At 41.7% G+C, this 18,302-nt stretch overlaps 1 protein-coding gene across 4 annotated transcripts in view; it reads right to left on the bottom strand.

Annotated features, from left to right (window-relative positions):
• Positions 1-18,302, bottom strand: part of CHM (CHM Rab escort protein) — a 71,702-nt gene that overhangs the window by 7,584 nt on the left and 45,816 nt on the right. For 2 of the 4 annotated variants that reach the window (XM_060270452.2, XM_060270451.2), the window contains exons 10-13: positions 12,198-12,302; positions 7,881-7,944; positions 5,683-5,779; positions 570-662 (exon numbers count right to left, since the gene is read on the bottom strand). In XM_060270452.2, the coding sequence (XP_060126435.1) occupies positions 570-662; positions 5,683-5,779; positions 7,881-7,944; positions 12,198-12,302 (359 nt within the window). The remainder of the gene's footprint in view (positions 1-569; positions 663-5,682; positions 5,780-7,880; positions 7,945-12,197; positions 12,303-18,302) is intronic. The other 2 variants (XM_088664599.1, XM_088664598.1) reach the window with 1 other exon arrangement.

Below are 18,302 nucleotides of genomic sequence, written 5' to 3'. Positions count from 1 at the left end.
CAGATCACTTTAAGCATTAAGATTAATGTTAAGAAGAAGGCAGGAGGGAAAGGACAAGATGATGCTAAGTGGCAATCTAACCACTTTTTTTATATTCCGATGTGGTTTTTTTCAGATCTGTACAATGCTGGTTTGGTTTCAGGTTTTTTTTTTTTTAGTTAAATTGCGGGAGATGAATTGGGAGCAATAGAAAACGGATTTGCAGTGTTTATATGAACGGGAGTTGAAAAAGTAATACCTGCATAAATAAATAAACAGCCATACAAATTTATAGTGTGATTTGTTGTTATTCTGCATGATTAAGTCCCATGGCATTCCAAAGCAAGTGCCTCCCCAGACAATACTGAACTTGGACAGTCCCCACAGGAAGACCATGGCACATCCAGAGAACTAGCTTCTTATTTTGTCTGATAAAGCACAAAGTAAATAAAAAGATGCACACACATAATCAGCCAGGCTATTGACGTGACTTCTGATACCTAAGTGGAAGAATGGCTGTCAATCAACTTGGGCTGAGAGAAAAGATTGTAAAGCATGACTTTTGTTTTAAAGTAAAACAAAGCATTTACCTGTTTCTGTACTTTCACTGAACAACTGGCTCACAACAGGCTCCAAATCTTCTTTAGCAGTTTTAATGGACGAACAAGTTAAATGCACCAAATCTGTTGGAATGGGATAGAAAGGTACTTTTAGGATGCTCCACAGCCTGGCATTCACAATTTCGACTATTAGCGTTAAAAGTGTAGGTCAGCTTGGAACTGGGCTGTATCATGTGGAGACAGGTCAGTCTTCTGAGGCGAACAAGCTGCAACTTTCTTGGGACAACAGCATTCAATGGTAGTGATAAGGCATGGTAAACTTCCTCATTGCACTAAAACGTGGTCATGTGAATCCACCCTGAACTGCATTTAAAATTGCACATAGCTTTGCAATTTAAAATAATTTCCAACCCAGGTGACAACAATTAAAAAGAAGAAGATGCGAGCACCACCAACTGAAATCAAGTCATGAGTAAAATACCTTAAACACTATTTCAGCTATTAATATGCAAAAATCAATCTTTGTCCCTCCCCGCTTTCTAAAATAACTGGATAAACCTTTAAAAACAAAATAAAACCCAACAACACCCTCTTCCTAAAAATTTCAAAGAAAGAAGCTTGCATTTTGAATATGAGCAAGAGAGAAGTTTCGAATGCTGAGTCCGGCCACTGCCATTGCAAGCCCCCAATAGCATCCAGTTCCTCTACCAATTGTTATGGACAATTCTAGATTCCCTTCCAAGGTTTCCCAGAGCAGGATCTCCAGAAGTGATCAATACAAATAAGAAGGCTCTATAGAGGGCAGAAGGCCAAAGGCCTATCTGATCCAGCCACTCTGTTCTCAAAGTGGCCAGCCAGATGTCTAAAAGAAAACTGCAAGTGGAACCTGAGCATAACACACACTCCCCACCTGCAATTTCCAGCAACGGGCATTCAGAGTTATACTGTAATAACTGGAGGTAGAACTACAGCCACTGTGGCTGGTTGCTGCACCTCTGTGGGTGCTCTCTCAGAGCATTGTTTAGGTTAAAAAAAAACACCTGTCCACACTCTAAATTTGAGATTTATCTTGATTATTTGCTTTGCTTGTTTTATCATTTGAGTTTTTGGAATCTACATTTTAATGCTTAACTTTTATTATTGTTTAACCTATTCTTCCCAAACACCTTCAGAATTCTTAAAGAATGAAAAAGTGATATAATTTTTAAAATAAATAAGCAAATGCAGAGAAAACTGAAGCATTTGCTATTTTGTATAACGTTTGCCATAAAAAAATCTATTAAAACCACAATAATCAAAGTTCACTTTAATTTACTATATAATTATCTGATCACATGTGATGTTACTGCTATGAGCCATCAGCATGCTCCCACCACCACCACCTTGGCTGTGTGTCTCTAATGTAATTGGGTCTAACTAAATTAGTTATACAGTGTGCCACTGCTGGTCTTTGAGTAATTCATTTAGGGCTGGGGAAGTATATAGCCTAAGGCAGTGGTTCCCAATTAGCTATGTATTGTGGACCCCCAATTTTCAGAAAGCCAAGCCATGCCCCCCCCCGATGGGTTACGTGAACACCCTGGGGTCCATGGACGACCAGTTGGGAACAACTGGCCTAAGGGAAATCCTACATCAGTCATACTCTGGGTATACCAACTGAAATCAATGGACAGAAGAAGAAGAAGAAGAAGAAGAAGAAGAAGAAGAAGAAGAAGAAGAAGAAGAAGAAGAAGAAGAAGAAGAAGAAGAAGAAGAAGAGATGGAGGAGGAGTTTGGATTTGATATCCTGCTTTATCACTACCCAAAGGAGTCTCAAAGCGGCTAACAATCTCCTTTCCCCTCCTCCCCCACAACAAACACTCTGTGAGGTGAGTGGGGCTGAGAGACTTCAGAGAAGTGTGACTAGCCGAAGGTCACCCAGCAGCTGCATGTGGAGGAGTGGGGACGCGAACCCGGTTCACCAGATTACGAGTCTACCGTTTTTAACCACTACACCACACTGGCCCATTGATTTCAATGGGTCAACTCTGAATATGACTAGTGTTGGAAAGTGCTCTCAGTACTTAGGGCATGAAGAAGGGAGTTTGGTTCCACTCAGCGCGCAACATCAATTATATGCATGTCTTCTGCACCATGTGACCCAAGGTCAGGTGTATCTGCATGCTTATCTTGCATAAATGAGTGGAAGATATCAGCCATGTTAATAACCATTAACAGCAAACATCCAAAAAAATAAAATAAAAGGGGGAAATATTATTTATGCTTTGTCCAATATCCAGACACAATTAGATCATGACCATGCCTTCATACACATCTGGCCAAATCACAGATTGTTTCATTGCATTTGTTAATTATAGATGTTTGTATTTTCATATGCTTGTGTAATTATATACTTGTAAACTGCTCAGAAAACTATTTTGGCACTACGTGGTAATTATATAGATAAATAATAGCCAGGTAGATATTTGAACATGGAACTCCATGTCCAATCTGAATGCTATATTCATGACAACACAATGACAATAGCAAACAGTTTGTAAAATGGAAAAAAGCATATAAGCTAACGGGGTGGGGTGTGGGGTATTGCACTCATTGAAGCTAAAGGAACACTTTAAAAATGTTTGAGAACAGCCATAACCATATGGGGCAAGCAGGGCAGAGGAATGTGATGGGTGTTTACCCTCCATTTGTCAATACAGTTGTAAACTCATTGACTAGAGAAGAAAGCTAAGTGCTAATGCCTTGCAGATATGGGCTTCCTGTGGTGTGTTATAATAGAGTTTATATATATTTATAAAAATTAGCTAACCACCTGTCATTTTAATGAATGAGCATTAGCAGTCCAATTGACCCTGAAGTGTAAATACATAATTATAGACTTTTTAATAAAAGCTTATTAAAGTGATTTTTAATAACAAAAGGTGGTGGTGGGGAAAACACACAAAGTCTATAGGCAGTTTATAAGAACAGCTACTGGTACTTCTCAAACTAGTGCAGAACTTCCTTAGTTTTCATTGTTTGCAATTTATTCATCTTGGAAAGTAGAGGAAGTGGGTGACTCACCTATACTGACACTGAGTTCTTTAACTAAATGGATATTCAGTTTTTTGGGACACACAATGAGCAGATTTAGTGTGAGCTTGTGGCATTTTGAGACAGCAGCTGATGACACACTACCTGGAAGGGTCCTTAAGTGATACTTGCCCTGTCTCCCACACACACTGTAAGCAACTGGGTATGAGAAAGGTCTCTCCTCTCTCACTAGTTATTCCAGCTGCCGCCACCCCATTCCATTACGCAAGCAGGATAGTTCTACCTGTAAAATGAACCCCCCCACAAGGTCAATATATCACTGATAATACAGAAGTTCTATTAAAAAGAAACATTCCCCAAGCAACTGGAAACAGTTATGTTTTAGACCCCCTTAGTTTATTATGTTCAGAGTAGAACTTTAATAGTAAACGTTCCATTGTCAAGAAAAGGCAAATGGATAGGAAATTAAATTGCCAGGGCAAGCATTTGTTCCAACCTTTAACATCCGCATTTCAATGCAGTTTATTTGAAAGATCTCTTAGAGGAAATGCCACAAAGCCCTTTTCAGGAATGCCATTACTTTTCTATACAATATATTATATACTGTTAAAACACAGAAATCATCAAAAAAACTTTATTGCTATATTAACAAGGTCCCATTTCCTTTAAGCTATTCTTATGCAAATACATATATATTAATCTCATTTACTTCTGCTACATTTTGTAGCTGCAACCATTTAAATAGGTAACAGAATTGGCTACATGTTGGGTTTTGGCCTGGCAGATAAAGGGCTTGGGAGATTGGTGCAAACAGAAGGTTGCAGAAATACTGGGGATATGGGATAATTTTATATTGAATCTTCTATCAAATTTCTCCAAATTTTTCAATGCAATTCTCTAACTAAGTTGTTCTTGTTGGCATCTGTTTGTCTCAAAAGACAACCGAGTGTGCCTCCAGAGGTGAATTCAAACTGCTGCATTAGCAGCACCAAGCTGACCTCCCTGGAGTGCTAGCCTGGACACAGTGTGTGTGGATGTCCTGAGATGCCCAGATGACAAACCTCACATCTCAGCCTCACTGACGTGTACCAAAGGAAAGCAGAGCAATATGTTTGGCAGCAGCTTGGCTGAAGGAGTTGCCAGAAGGAGGCATACAAGGCGCCATCCAAGCGTCTTAGGGTTTACTCTTGAGCCTTTCCTACTCCTGAAAGAGAAGGATCAACAAGGTTTAGGATCAGAGTTTTCCTTCTCCTAGATGGGCTTCCTTCCCAGGTTGACACGCCCTATCTGCCCCTCCATAGCATGTGAAGAAACTGCCTTCTTAACCATTGAACCCACAATCGGCCTTGTCCACTCAATCCACCAGAGCCTGTCTTTGCAAGCAGGGGAAGTCTCTAACTCACCAAGGGTTTGAGACCCACCAGCTACCCTCACCTGGTCTAGCCGGCAGGTCAAAGCTGTTCCCGGCGTGTGGCTGCTGTCACATGCTGACAGTTTGCAGGAGCCACAAGTGAGAACTGAGTGCAGGGTGGGGACCAAAGGTGGACCAACCACCCCAGAAGGAGCATGGCGTGTCCCCCACCAGAGGTATTACTTCTCCCGTAACACCCCAAGTAACAGGCACAAAAATAAATATACTAGAAAAAGGATCTATAAAAGGGCATATAGGTGAAAACAGCAGACAAAAAATGCACCATATTAGGAAAAACAGCTTGCAAATATATAGAGAGATTTTCAGGAGAACTTTTTTTATATATAAAAAAGAATTTGCAAACAAATGTGGAAAACTGAATTTAAAATTAGAAAAAAAGAGAAACAGCGAGAACCTGAAACTGACAGATTTGCTCATCCCTAAGAACACACACAGAGGAATCTATGCCAGAGAGCAGCTGTTGGTGACAGGTTCCTAGAGTGTATCTACTGCTGTATCTACTACTACTACTTGCAAGTCCCTTTCACACCAGTGTAAGTCAGGACAAATATGCATGCTGCTATCAAGCATGTATTGGCTACATTCCTGAAATTTAAAAGGTATTTGCCATTCCCACTGAGAGTTGGCACTTCCCTTCTTGCCACAATAACAAAGAACGAAGTCAGAACATGTACTCACATGTATTTTTCATGCATGTCATGGTTGAAGAACACAGTTCTATGAGGCAGACAGCAGGCTGACCTGGCTCCATAGGTGGGACAGTCAAAATGGAAATCTGGAAAGAAAGAAAACAGAATCTCTTTTAAAAGTCTTCCAAAAGAATCCATCTAGTAGTTCTTTGCAGGCTACAATGCAAGGCCCTTTTGCCTTTGCACCAGCATATTTAGCATATTTTAAACCCAAGTCTGCCAAAGCGCTATTCAAAAAGAGACTGGGGGATGTTTGCCCCTGCTGCCTAATTATGCCTATTTTATTGAAAGCCACAACCACTGTGCTCTTCAAAATGGTATGCTTTGCTTAAGAAAAGTGCAGCATTTAGATTTCAGCAATAAATGATGTCCACTAAAGAAATGGCCACTATGGAAATGTGATTGGAGGCACTGTATTTGTTCAGGTGGGATGTATTTGTGGAGGTGGAACATATCCCTTGCTGTAAAATTGATTGTCCCATTCAAAGTGAGACTAGAAATAATAATAATAATAATAATTTTTATTTGTATTCCTCCCTCCTAGTCAAATAGCTTTATCTACATTGACTGCAGAGATTTTCCAAATTTAAACCAAGCAACTTTATATGCACACTTATGTAATAGGATTATTTTAAAGAATCTCTGGTATTATCTGATTTGCAAAGCTGATCTGTTAAGGCTGATCTGTATGCTTGTTCCTGTTACAACCTAGTTTACAGTTTTAGATTTGGAAGTTATACAGAGATGCAGTGGGGTGTAGAACGTTGACCTCGAATCTGGAAGACATTTGTCCAAATGGGATCCTCCTAATTGAGGGTCCTGGTTACGTGCGGGCACTCAGGGCACACCAAGGGTTAATCTAGATTGAAGGGTGTGTCCCAAGCCCTAGCCATGGCCCTGGATCACACCAAGCTGTCTGGGCCAATTGCCTGGGGGTGGTGTGATCCCAGGGGCTGTTAAATTTGGCAGCACAACGTAATTGGGGGCATTTGCTTCAAGGTGCCGAACTCTCACCCTCCCTCCCTCATGTTAGACAGTGTTTTTTTGGCCTTGCTTTGGATTGGGTCACCTGTTTTGGAACAGGGGCTGGGTAGGAATTTTTCCATTTGGCAGATTGGCTATACCCTCTCATCAATCGTCACAACTTGTAAGGTAGCAGTTAGGCCCTGGCTCATTGAAATGTGGGGGAGGGGAGGGTATTCCGGTAAAGGAATCTGGGGGTCCTGGATCTCGACCAAAGCCCGCTTGAGGGGCTAGGGTTATGCCAGGACCACAGGAACCCCAGGGTGAGCTTCGGTTGGTCTTCATCGATGTTGATCCCTCATTTGGTTTACCCTTTTAGACTACCAATCAGAAAGGTGGAGTCAGTTATAGTTTGGAGCCAATGCCTAAGCCCAATACCGCTCACATGGTTGTATTTAAATAAAGTTGTGGCCAAAAATTTCCCAATAAAACTAAAATAAGTGCCAATGTGAAGTTATTTCAAAGGAGGTGGGATCCTGAGGGCCTCGAAGTGCAAATCCTCACTCAGCCATGAAGTTCACCAGCAAATTTAGGTCAATCATAGCCTTGGTTTAATCTACCAATAGGGTTGTTGTAAAACTACAATGGGATCACATCCAACCATACCAATCCCCTTGAAGGAAGGCCATGGTTTCAAGCAACCTGTTGTTTGTCTGGGCCTGGTATATGTTTGGATGGGAGACTGCTTGGGAACCCCAATGTACATGCTTGAAGACTGCCATGCTGGAAGAAAGCTGGAATTATAATTGCAATAGAGATCCAAATATAAATGAGATATATATTGTGCAGAGAAGTGGGACCAGATCTCTAACTTGATGTTTATAAGCTCCATCTATCTGTTAGGCAGGTTAGATCCAGGTTAAGTTGTTGTATCCAACTTATTTCTTTGATTTCAATGGGACTAAAATATGATTAACTTAACCTGGATCCAACACATAACCTTTGCTTAACTTCATTGATCAAGCATCTATGATCTTGTTTGTCCATTTCCAAGTTTTGAGCATTCAACTTAAAAACTCTTCTGTTTCCTGGCAAATGTGTCCAATGGTGACAAAGGCACTTAAATGGCTTTACAATGAATGGAAATTGTGATTGAAAATACAGTCACAAGCAAGCAGCTGTTTATAAGGCAGAAAGTTACCAATGCTTAATGGATGGGCTAACCTGCTGATCTGAGCTTGCCTTCAAAATCGACCGATCAGTAATGAGAACCGCTCTGGAGATCTGCCTGTAAGTGAATAAAGCAATTATGGTCTATCACCAAAACGTAAGAAGAAAGCAGCCATATGGATTCAGGGTTTCTCTCTCTCCAAAAATAACTATTACCACCATGAGAAACTAACATTCCACCAGCTTGCACATTGCTAATGACACATTTGCATATGGCCAGCTTAGCTAAGAAATTAACAATGACTCAAGTGCATGCAATATATGAAGGCTGCCAGATCTGACTCTTAATATTTATCAAGTTATAATGAATATACTCAGTACTCCGTATGGAACATAATGTTTACTTCACCCATCACAGAATCACTCTAATAGCAAATTGTTTTAGAGTGTAGAAATATGCAAACACATCAACCAATACAGCCAATGACTGAGAGCCAAAAAACTGTGCAGCTAGTGGGAATATACCTAGAGGCTTTGGGCTTATGTTTCTCCCACAACATGCCACATGGCAAACTACCTTTGAAATGAAGGGGACATTCAACACAGCAGCTTGCAGTAAGGTGGAGGGTTCTGATGTATTTTTAAAATTCCTCTAGGCCAGAGGTAGGGAACCTGCATTCCATCTCCCATCCGCCCCTACCAACATGGCCAATAGTCAAGGATAATGAGTCTTGGCATCCAACAGCACCAAGAGAGCAGCAGGTTCTTCATCCCTTATATTCACCTAAAATAGCTATTTGGATCTTTGCCACTACAAATATGAAAAGAATAAGAAATTTATAAATGTGGAACCACTTCCAAAAGACAAATGTAGGAGAACCTAAGACCAAGGACACTTCTGCCACCACCAGCTGAACAAAACAGAGTGTGTGGAGGGCACAATAATCTGCTGGAGTAGTCTGCTACTATTAGAAGCTGCTGCAGATATAAGTCATGGATCTGTGTGCTGTTGATCCACATGGAGTCTCACCAGGATTGCATGTTTTGTTCTATATTGAGATATACATAGAAAGCTACCTTATAGAGTCAGGCCATTGGTTCTAGCTCAGTACTTGTCTATACCAGGTGCGAGGAACATTTCACCTTCCAGATGTTGCTGAACAACTCTCATCACCCCTGGTCATTGGCTACACTAGCTGCAGCTGATGTGAGTTGCATTTCAGCAACATCTGAACAGCCAATGGTTCTCCAGGGGGTTTACACTGATTGATAATAGTTCTTCAGGGTTTCAAAAAAGGGACATTCCGAAGCTTACCTGGAGATTGAACCTGGGACCTTCTGCAGGCAAAGCAAATGCTCTACCACTGAGCTACAAACCTTGCCCTGAATCGTTCCTGGGCTTGTGACTCTGCCTACCTACGCTAGCCTTCATTTTCCTCTCATCAGGAATGACTAGAAAGACTCCCAGGCTATAGATTTGATTGGTCAACAACAGCACTCACTGGTTTTTGGCATCGGGATCATGATTATGGTTCCTCGGGCTCACTACAAAGTGGCTTTCAGCTCAGCTCTGCCATCAATGAAGTGTGTACGGATAGCATCTTGCCAATGTTAGTGAAAAACAAGCAGCACAACAGAACTGAAGGGGGGCGGAGGATGTGTGATTATCTGGCAATCAACATGGTGTTTCTCAAAAGACACATCGGACCAAGCTTCCTTATTAGATAAAATAATGGGTTGCATAGGCAAGGGGAAGTTATACCTCTGTAATTAAGATTCTTGGACTTCAAGCCAGAATTTTGATCTAGTTCCATGTTTTCTTTACTGAAGAGACTGAAACCACTGCCGGGGGGGGTGGGGGGGTGGATCATGTAATGTGATGAGCTTGAAATTGGCTGAAGAAGTGCACATAAAGGAGGAGTGTGCAAAGGAGGAGTAATAAACAGCCTTATGACAGACTGGAAATGGAGACTTCTGCATGGATCAATAGTGGCTATCACATTATTGGATATCTTCATCTACAACGAGGATGAAGAATGAAGTGTATGTACCACATTTGTAAGAAATCCTGTTTCTCACAGCAGCCAGCCAAATGCTTTGGGAAAGCCCACAAGCAGGAGGTAAGTGAAACAGGCCTCTCCTGCTGTTTTTTCCTCAGTAACTGGTATTCAGAGGCATTTTGCTTGACTTCCTCCTGGAGTTTATCTGTAAGACCTTAATGGCTACAAGGTTCAATAAATTTAATTGGGTTTTTTTTAAAAAAAGAAAAGACTAAGGTAAGTTTTCAGAAAGCAAGGGGCTCTTTTTTTATTTGGACATCACAATGCATTCAAAAAGAGCCCTGAGGCACCAGACCAAAGACCCACCTAGTCCAGCATCTCCATAGTGGCCAACCAGATGCTTTCCCTCATTCTTGCCTCTCAGCAACTAGTACAAGGCATGGTGCCTCCAGATGCAGAGGCAGCATGTCTATGAATACCAGTTCCTGGGGGACAACAACAGGTGAGGGCTACTGCCCTCACAGCCCACTGGTGGGCTTCCCAGAAGCATCTGATCAGCTGTTACTGAGAGAGTAAGGCTCTTACTAGGTCCTTATCACTCCACTGTTTGCTTGCTATCCCAAAAGCATGAGAAGCAGCAGCTAGACTCTTGGTTCTTGTTTCAGCTCTTCAAAGTAATGTTTGAAGCTGACCTAAAGTTCAAGCAATGATTGAAACTTTCCTTATAAATAGAGACAGTGAGCTGACATAGAAGGAAAGTGGAGGGAAGTACCATTCCTTTAATTACCTTGTTTTGGTTAAATACCTTCTGAAGCATCCAGTATTAGCCATTGAGAGAGAGAGGAGACTGGATCAAACAGGCCATTGGCTTGACCCTCAAGAGCACTATGGCAGCTTTTTAACATTCTTAAATAGCCATTAGCTGGCTACTAATTGCCTCAGCAAAGGTTAATGGCATAAATGAAGCAGAGACAGGGAGGGGGTGAGGGAATAGGTGTAAAATGCAGGAAAGTTCAATTCTTTGTGACTTCAAGAGGCATCTGAGCTACTCTCCTGGGTAACTGGTCCAGAACCTGAACAAGGACACAAATGCCAGGGCGAATTGCAATATAATACAGAAGAGTTTTTTCCCTTAGCTGGTGGGCCAAGTCCCACGTTTTTTGTCAAAGCTTAAAGACAAATGCTCAGGGAGGTCTGAGTTTCCCTGTCTGAAATCAAACATTTAGGTAAAAGCTGCAACTGCTAATAGCCTCACCAAGGAAAGAAAACAGGTACAGATATAAGTATCTGCCTTTCCCAATCCACCTCTTCACCAGTTTACACATATGCATTTCCTCGGGAGATTCTATAAGCCCTGCTTTCAAGCCAGTTTTGGCACACAGTACTTTGGTTTGGAGATCTTGATATAAACCATTGTTTTGTTCTGATAATGTACTGTAGCAGGCATTAAAGGTAAAGGGGCCCCTGACCATTAGGTCCAGTCGTGACCGACTCTGGGGTTGCGACGCTCATCTCTTGTTATTGGCAGAGGGAGAATGCGCACAGCTTCCAGGTCATGTGGCCAGCATGACAAAGCCGCTTCTGGCAAACCAGAGCAGCACACAGAAACGCCGTTTACCTTCCCGCCGGAGCGGTACCTATTTATCTACTTGCACTTTGCACTGCTTTCGAACTGCTAGGTGGGCAGGAGCAGGGACTGAACAACGGGAGCTCACTCCGTCATGGGGATTCGAACCGCCAACCTTTCTGATCAGCAAGCCCTAGGTTTAACCCACAGCGCCACCCGCGTCCCTGCAACAAGCATTAGGCTTGCATTGATCACCCACAGAACAACTGTAAGGAGGAATTCTGCAGCTTTCAGTTCCATTTTATATTAACCACAGTTAGCTATGTCATCTGTACCCCAAACTGCAGTTAATATTAAAATGGATTGTGGAAACGATACAACTTCAAGTTTATGAAGCTTGCTTACTTCAGCTAACCATAGCTAAGATTAACCACAGTTTAGGGTTCAGATAATATGCTAAAGAGCAGTTTAAGTGGAACCTTCTTCTGGAGGAGTAAGAGCTAGCCTCATTCAACACCATGGTTTGATGTTATGCCTGAATGAATGCAGTGCCTCTTGGGGCATGACTACACATAATTTATTAAGAAGGAGGGTGTCTCCAGTGCATGTATGCACAAGAGTAGCGAGTTAGGGAGTGGAACAGAAAATGAAGACATATGTAGGTCATCTGTACATAGCTTGCATTCATTGTTCACATAGCACTATGTGACAACTGAATACCTGGAATGGGTGATTGTAATCTTTAAGGCTGGCAGAAAGGGGCATGAAATACCTATTAGGCTTCTCTTCTGTCTTAATACGTACCTGTAGGACACATTTGCACAGGTTTCCTCTGAAAAGTAACTATCTTCCACAACAAAATAGCTGGCACTTATTCTTTGACCAAAATGATCAATGACTGCCTTGCACCTGTTAAGAGAAAGATGGACAGATAGAGGGGAAATCATTTCCTTTTGACAGGCATATTTATGAAAAGCAAATTGAGGAGGCCTTCATTTTATGCTTCAGGCAAGTTACTAAGCACTTTTTATTTTGAAAAGCTTTAAGAAATACAAGAGCTGGAAGGGACTCCAAAGGACACCCAATCCAGTTTGCTGGTGACGAAGGAGACATGCTGCTAGAATACCCCAGATAGTTGGCCATCCAGCTCCCGCTTAAATAATTCTAATGAATGAGAGTCCATCACCTAAGTCCTAAGGCAATCTGTTCCACAGCTGAACTGTTTGCCCCATCTGGGAATTGGTCCAAATCATCTGTGCAGCACCCCTTTAAAAATTTGAAAACAGCTCTCATATCACCTCTTAATCATCTCTTCTCCAGGCTATAGATACTTAACTCTTTCAACCTTTCTATGTCAGACTTTCAGCATAGGTTAAAGTTGACTTTTCTGATTTTAAAGCAAAATGGTTTTATTGCAAGAAATTGATTTTAGTAATTGGGCTGTTTTTACTGCTTTGTGTATTTATGATGATAATGATGATGATGTTAGCTACTTTGATTTGATTTTAGAAAAGGCAGGCAATAGCTTATGTTTTATTTATTATAAAATAATAAATAAAACAAATGCAAGTCCCATTCAATGGGCCTAATTATTTCTCCCTGAATTTGCCCAATCACTATGTTATAAATATAACCTACTGAAGAGAAATAATTAATGTATTAGAACATTTGATTCATCTTGGCCGTGGCAAAGTTTCTTTCAGTAGTCATACGAATCAAAGATCAACATATCCATTATTGAACAAATAACGCTTTGGTCTCCCTTCCCTGGGGGGTTGTCTGTATGAATCTGCATTTTATTCTGAATCCATGTTATGGGTTGTCATGGGTTGTTGGACTGCAACAACAACAACAACAACAACAACAATTGATACATCGTTTCACAATGTCATACTCCATCATTTTGGAAGAGGCTCCTCTTTGAACACCTCTACCATGTACACTGTTTAGCAATACAGGCAGCTTCATTGGGGGTAAATGGGACACTGCCCCACCAGCCTCAGTCTGCCCTCAAGCAGCCTTCACCTGCCTGCCATCTTAATTACAACCTGTCCAAGAGAAAACACTGACTGGCAGCTTCCTCCTCCTCCTCCATCTGTGCTGTAGAACTCAGCAGCAAGGAGGATGGGGACAAAACGAGAATGAGTTGGCTGTGCCTGTCGTTGGCTCTGGCTCCACCTACTGTTGGCCTCCTGCCCTACAAATCCAGTTGGGCACCACTCACCACTGCAGCTATGACAGCTTTGTGATCAAGGGTTTTTCTAAATCTTTCTATATAAATAATTGAAATCATCTAAATAAATAAGTATGAGGTAGGGGGACACGAGACCGTCTTGGTCTTGAATCCCATCCCCAGAGTCACTCACCTGGCACTGTCCTGTGATCCTTCAGATGCCTCATTGTTCACTGAAGCCTTTGAAAGTTTTTAAAAGTTCTGAGTTTTAGCGCAACCTGCCATTTTAAATTGGGCAGCTTTATTTGTTCATTGTAAAACTGCAGAAAAAGACTATCTCATTGGAAAAGCGCCCTGGGGGACTGTGGTGTCGAAAGATGGCATATAAATACAGAAAACCAAGAAATAACTTAAACCGAATTGGGCAGACATATAGGATCATCTATTCAGCTTGCAACGTTACCCTGATTTAATTTTAACTTTTTTAAAAAGATCACTTTAGAGTTGCTCATTTAAATGCTGCTAACAAACAGCTTGGTCAAGCTGGCACAGTTCATATTTAATTATAAGCTATTCTATTGTTTATGAAACAATTTCTCCCCTCTCTCTGAATATTCCAGTGGGAAGAGTGGAGGTTGATTAAATGTCATGTTGCAGCACTCAAAATAAGCAAAAAAGCAAGTCACTAGTTCTTTATTTCCCCACTTTTTTCCCTTTTCTCCTTCATTCAGTGATGCTTAACAAGTCGGACATACAGTAAGGTTTTATCCAAAAAATAGGAAGGGATAGTATATGCACACATCTTTTAATACTGATTTCTACTTTTACTTCAAAAGGGATGATCAGCAGAAGAATTCTTTCTAGTGCCACGTTCAAATAAGGAAAACACTTATGCAATGACATTATCAGGTCTTTGTCATCTGATATGTTAGGACAATGAATCATACAGAACCCTCCATTGACCTTCTTCAATGTGTCTAGATAAAAGGATGAAAATTAGAATCCATCTCCTTGCCAAGTGCCACCAGTTATAAATGTACTTTATAGGGCTCATTATCCAAACTAATGGACTAAGGGCGACATCCTTGAAATGGACTTACCAGCACTGACAAAGCCACTATGCAATATTTCAGGAAAGATATGTAAATTACAGTGTTTGCTATATCTTTTTTTTACTATGGAAATATAAATTTACATTTGTCACATCTCTTCAGTTGGAGGCCGGGATTGTTTCATTGGAAAACGCACTTAAAACTGTGCTAGAAGTAAAATGCGGGCAATTATTTTTAATGTAAGGCCTGCTCAAAATATACAGACGTAAATTAAAATACCTTAAATCTTATCAAATGGAGCCACATAAGCAAGATCTATGCAGCATAAAAGAACTGAGACACAAAATTAAAAAGGAAAGGAAGCTTATAGGGAGCGGAAATTCAATTTTCGTCCCCCTAAAGGCAAAAGTCATGAGGAGATTCTCATTCACAAGCAAAGCAGGCAACAAATTTGATGGGTATCCAGTGGCATTAGCAAAACGAAACAAACCCACCCCCCTTATTTTAACTAGAATAATGCTGTATATGGAAAAAACTTTTTTCTCCTATTTCCCTCCTCAGCATCTTGTTTAAGATATAAAGCCACACACCCTCACTTATTGGGGCACGTAAACATAATCTATAATAATCTAGGGCTCTGTGGCTTGGAGAGATAATTAAGAGACAAGACAGGACTGCTAAACTTATAAACTGTGTGTGTGGAACCTCTGGCCCTCCAGATGTTGCTGAACTCCAACACCCACAATCCCTAGCCATTGGCTATGCTTGCTGGGGCTGATTGGAGTGGTAGTCCAGCAACACCGGGAGGGCAAAAGATTCCTCACACCTGCTGTAAATCTTGATCTACTATGTGCCTCACACGGCCATTTCTTAGGGCCATGGGAGCTCTAACGCTCCTAGGGCTCTGTGGAAGCAAGGGCTTCCACATTCACTTCAATGGAAGAAAATGTTCCAGTTTCCTTTTGTATTTGTAATTCACTCCTGCCATTAAAATTAATGGGGCAGACCAGACATGTGGGATGTTCCATGCTCTCACAGTGAAACACATATGGAGACAAATATTAGGGGTAGGGGTAGATGTACATGGAGCTTCAGTCTCTCTCTCTCTCTCTCTCTCTCTCTCTCTCTCTCTCTCTCTCTCTCTCTCTCTCTCTCTCTCTTTCTGATGCTGGGAAAAGCTCTTGTGTGCCTTGAGCTTGTAGTGCTCAACATCATTTCTGAGAATGAGATGACCCACCTAGAAAAGAGCTCCATGTGTTGCTTTGGTACACCCCCAAAATTTTCAACCCATGGCAGGAAAATTAGGAAAGAAACAATACTTGTGGGATTCTGATCTTCCATTAATGCTAGTCCTCAAGATGCCTTCTACCTTTTGTCATTTTGCATGAAAGCAATATGATGCAGTTCATATAAAAAGGTTATGATTACTTTACTTAATCTCAGGAAGTGCCATTCCATTGCTTCCATTTTATGTCAGCTTCAGTGATTTAATGGCAGAGAAACTGCAGGACATGCCTTGCACAGAGTTAAATCTTTGTGACAAGAGCATTCTTTCTTAGCGTTCCTGTAATCTGTCACATGACATCCTCTAAAAAAATGGAAGTTATGCTTCAAAATAATAAGCGTTACACTGAAGGTAACCAGGCAAACATTTTTTTTCATTTCCTTTGCTATAAGCCACCTTTTCCCAGTATCTCATTGAAGACCTAAAGGTAAAGGGACCCCTGACCATTAGGTCCAGTCGTGACCGACTCTGGGCTTGAGGCGGTCATCTCGCATTATTGGCCGAGGGAGCCGTCGTACAGCTTCCAGGTCATGTGGCCAGCATGACTAAGCTGCTTCTGGTGAACCAGAGCAGCACACGGAAACGCCGTTTACCTTCCCGCTGTAGCGGTTCCTATTTATCTACTTGCATTTGCACTGCTTTCGAACTGCTAGGTTGGCAGGAGCAGGGACCGAGCAACGGGAGCTCACCCTGTTGTAGGGATTCGAACCGCCGACCTTCTGATCGGCAAGCTCTAGGCTCTGTGGTTTTACCCACAGTGCCACCCGCATCCCAAGACCTAATCTTGAAGACCTAATCTTACCCAAATCTGCTCTGCCCAAACCTAAGAATGAACTTTTGGATCAGAAATATATATACACACAAAATCAATCTATAAAGCAGCCTAAACACAGTTAGCTCCATATTAGCATGTAAGGAAGTTTTCAGACACTAGGGAAACAGTCCCCCCCCCTTTCTGAATGTGAATAGGCCACAAATAGGCACAGTATTCATGGCTAGTAACCACTCCAAACCAAGTGAATGGGCAGTAAAATGGCAAATGCAATTCAGTGACAACAAGTGTAATGTTGTGCATATTCATTTCACATGCACTTGTGGGGTTTGAACTGATGGTGACGGGCCAGGACAAGAACTTGGAGTCATAGTAGATAGCTCAATGAAAATGTCAGCTCAGTGTATGACGGTGACTAAAGAGGCAAATTCCATGCTAGGAAAAGAATTGAAAATAAAACTGCCGACACAATAATCCCTTTATACAAATCTATTCTGCAACTGCATTTGGAATACAGTACTGTGTGTGGTTCTGGTTTCCTTGCCATAAAAAGGATGTTTTAGAGTTGGAAAAAGGCTCAGAAAAGCGCGAGCAAAATGAGCAGAGGGGTGGAGTGACTCCCCTATGAGGAAAGGTTGCAGCATTTGGGACTTTCAAGTTTAGAGAAAAGGTGAGTAAGAGACAACATGGTAGAAGTCTATAAAATTATGCATGGCATGGAGAAAGTGAATAGTGAAAAGTTTATGTCTCACACACATAAAACCAGAACTCAGAGACATCCAATGAAGCTGAATGCTGGGGGATTAAAGAGAGATAAAAGAAAGTATTTTTTTTCCCATGCAGTGCATAGATGAACTATGGAACTCACTCCCACGGGAGGCAGTGGGATAGACAACTTGGATGGCTTTAAAAGAGAATTAGACCAATTCATGGAGAAGGTAATCAATGGCTACTAGCCATGATGGCTATGCTCTGCCTCCTCAGTTGAAGGTAGCAATGTTTATGAATACCAGTTGCTAGAAACTGCAGGAGGAGAGAGTCCTTTGTGCTCGAATCCTGTTTGCAGGTTTCCCACAGGCATCAGGCTGGCCACTGTGAAAAGATGCTGCTGAACAAGACATGCCATTAACATGGGTGGATTGATCTGTGAGGCTGATGTGGCATCATCCTCTTCTTTTCAGTCTCCCCGCTTCCATGTGGGGAGCTGGCCAGATACTCATCTTACCCCAACCCTCGTAGGCCAACTGTAACAGGTGGGTGGAGTCATCCACCTGCCAATCACCTGATGTCATTATGACAGGGGACAACTTCAGAGGGGTTAACTTTCAGTGTCAATTGAGATTGAGCTTCTTTGAAGGCATACTATCAGTGCCAGCTGTCACTAACAGCACAGCTTCAAAGTACCCCTTTCAAGCCCATTTGCATTCAAACCACACCTGCAAATAGAGAGGAAAAACATCAACTTGCAAGCACAGCAATGGACTTCTAAAGCATGCTGTTAGGCAAGGGCTTTGCAAGTACTAACTATCGGCTGATCACTGGCCCTTGCAAAGGCCTTGCCTAGCACAGCACACTTAAAGGAGGCTGCTGGAACAACTAATCAGTGGTGACTACAAACCCACATTTG

Source organism: Zootoca vivipara, chromosome Z2, assembly GCF_965207765.1.
Source record: "Zootoca vivipara chromosome Z2, rZooViv2.hap1.1, whole genome shotgun sequence".
NCBI classification, from domain to species: Eukaryota; Metazoa; Chordata; class Lepidosauria; order Squamata; family Lacertidae; genus Zootoca; species Zootoca vivipara.
Note: the sequence above shows the minus strand (reverse complement) of the source record. Positions and strands in the feature narration are given on the sequence as shown.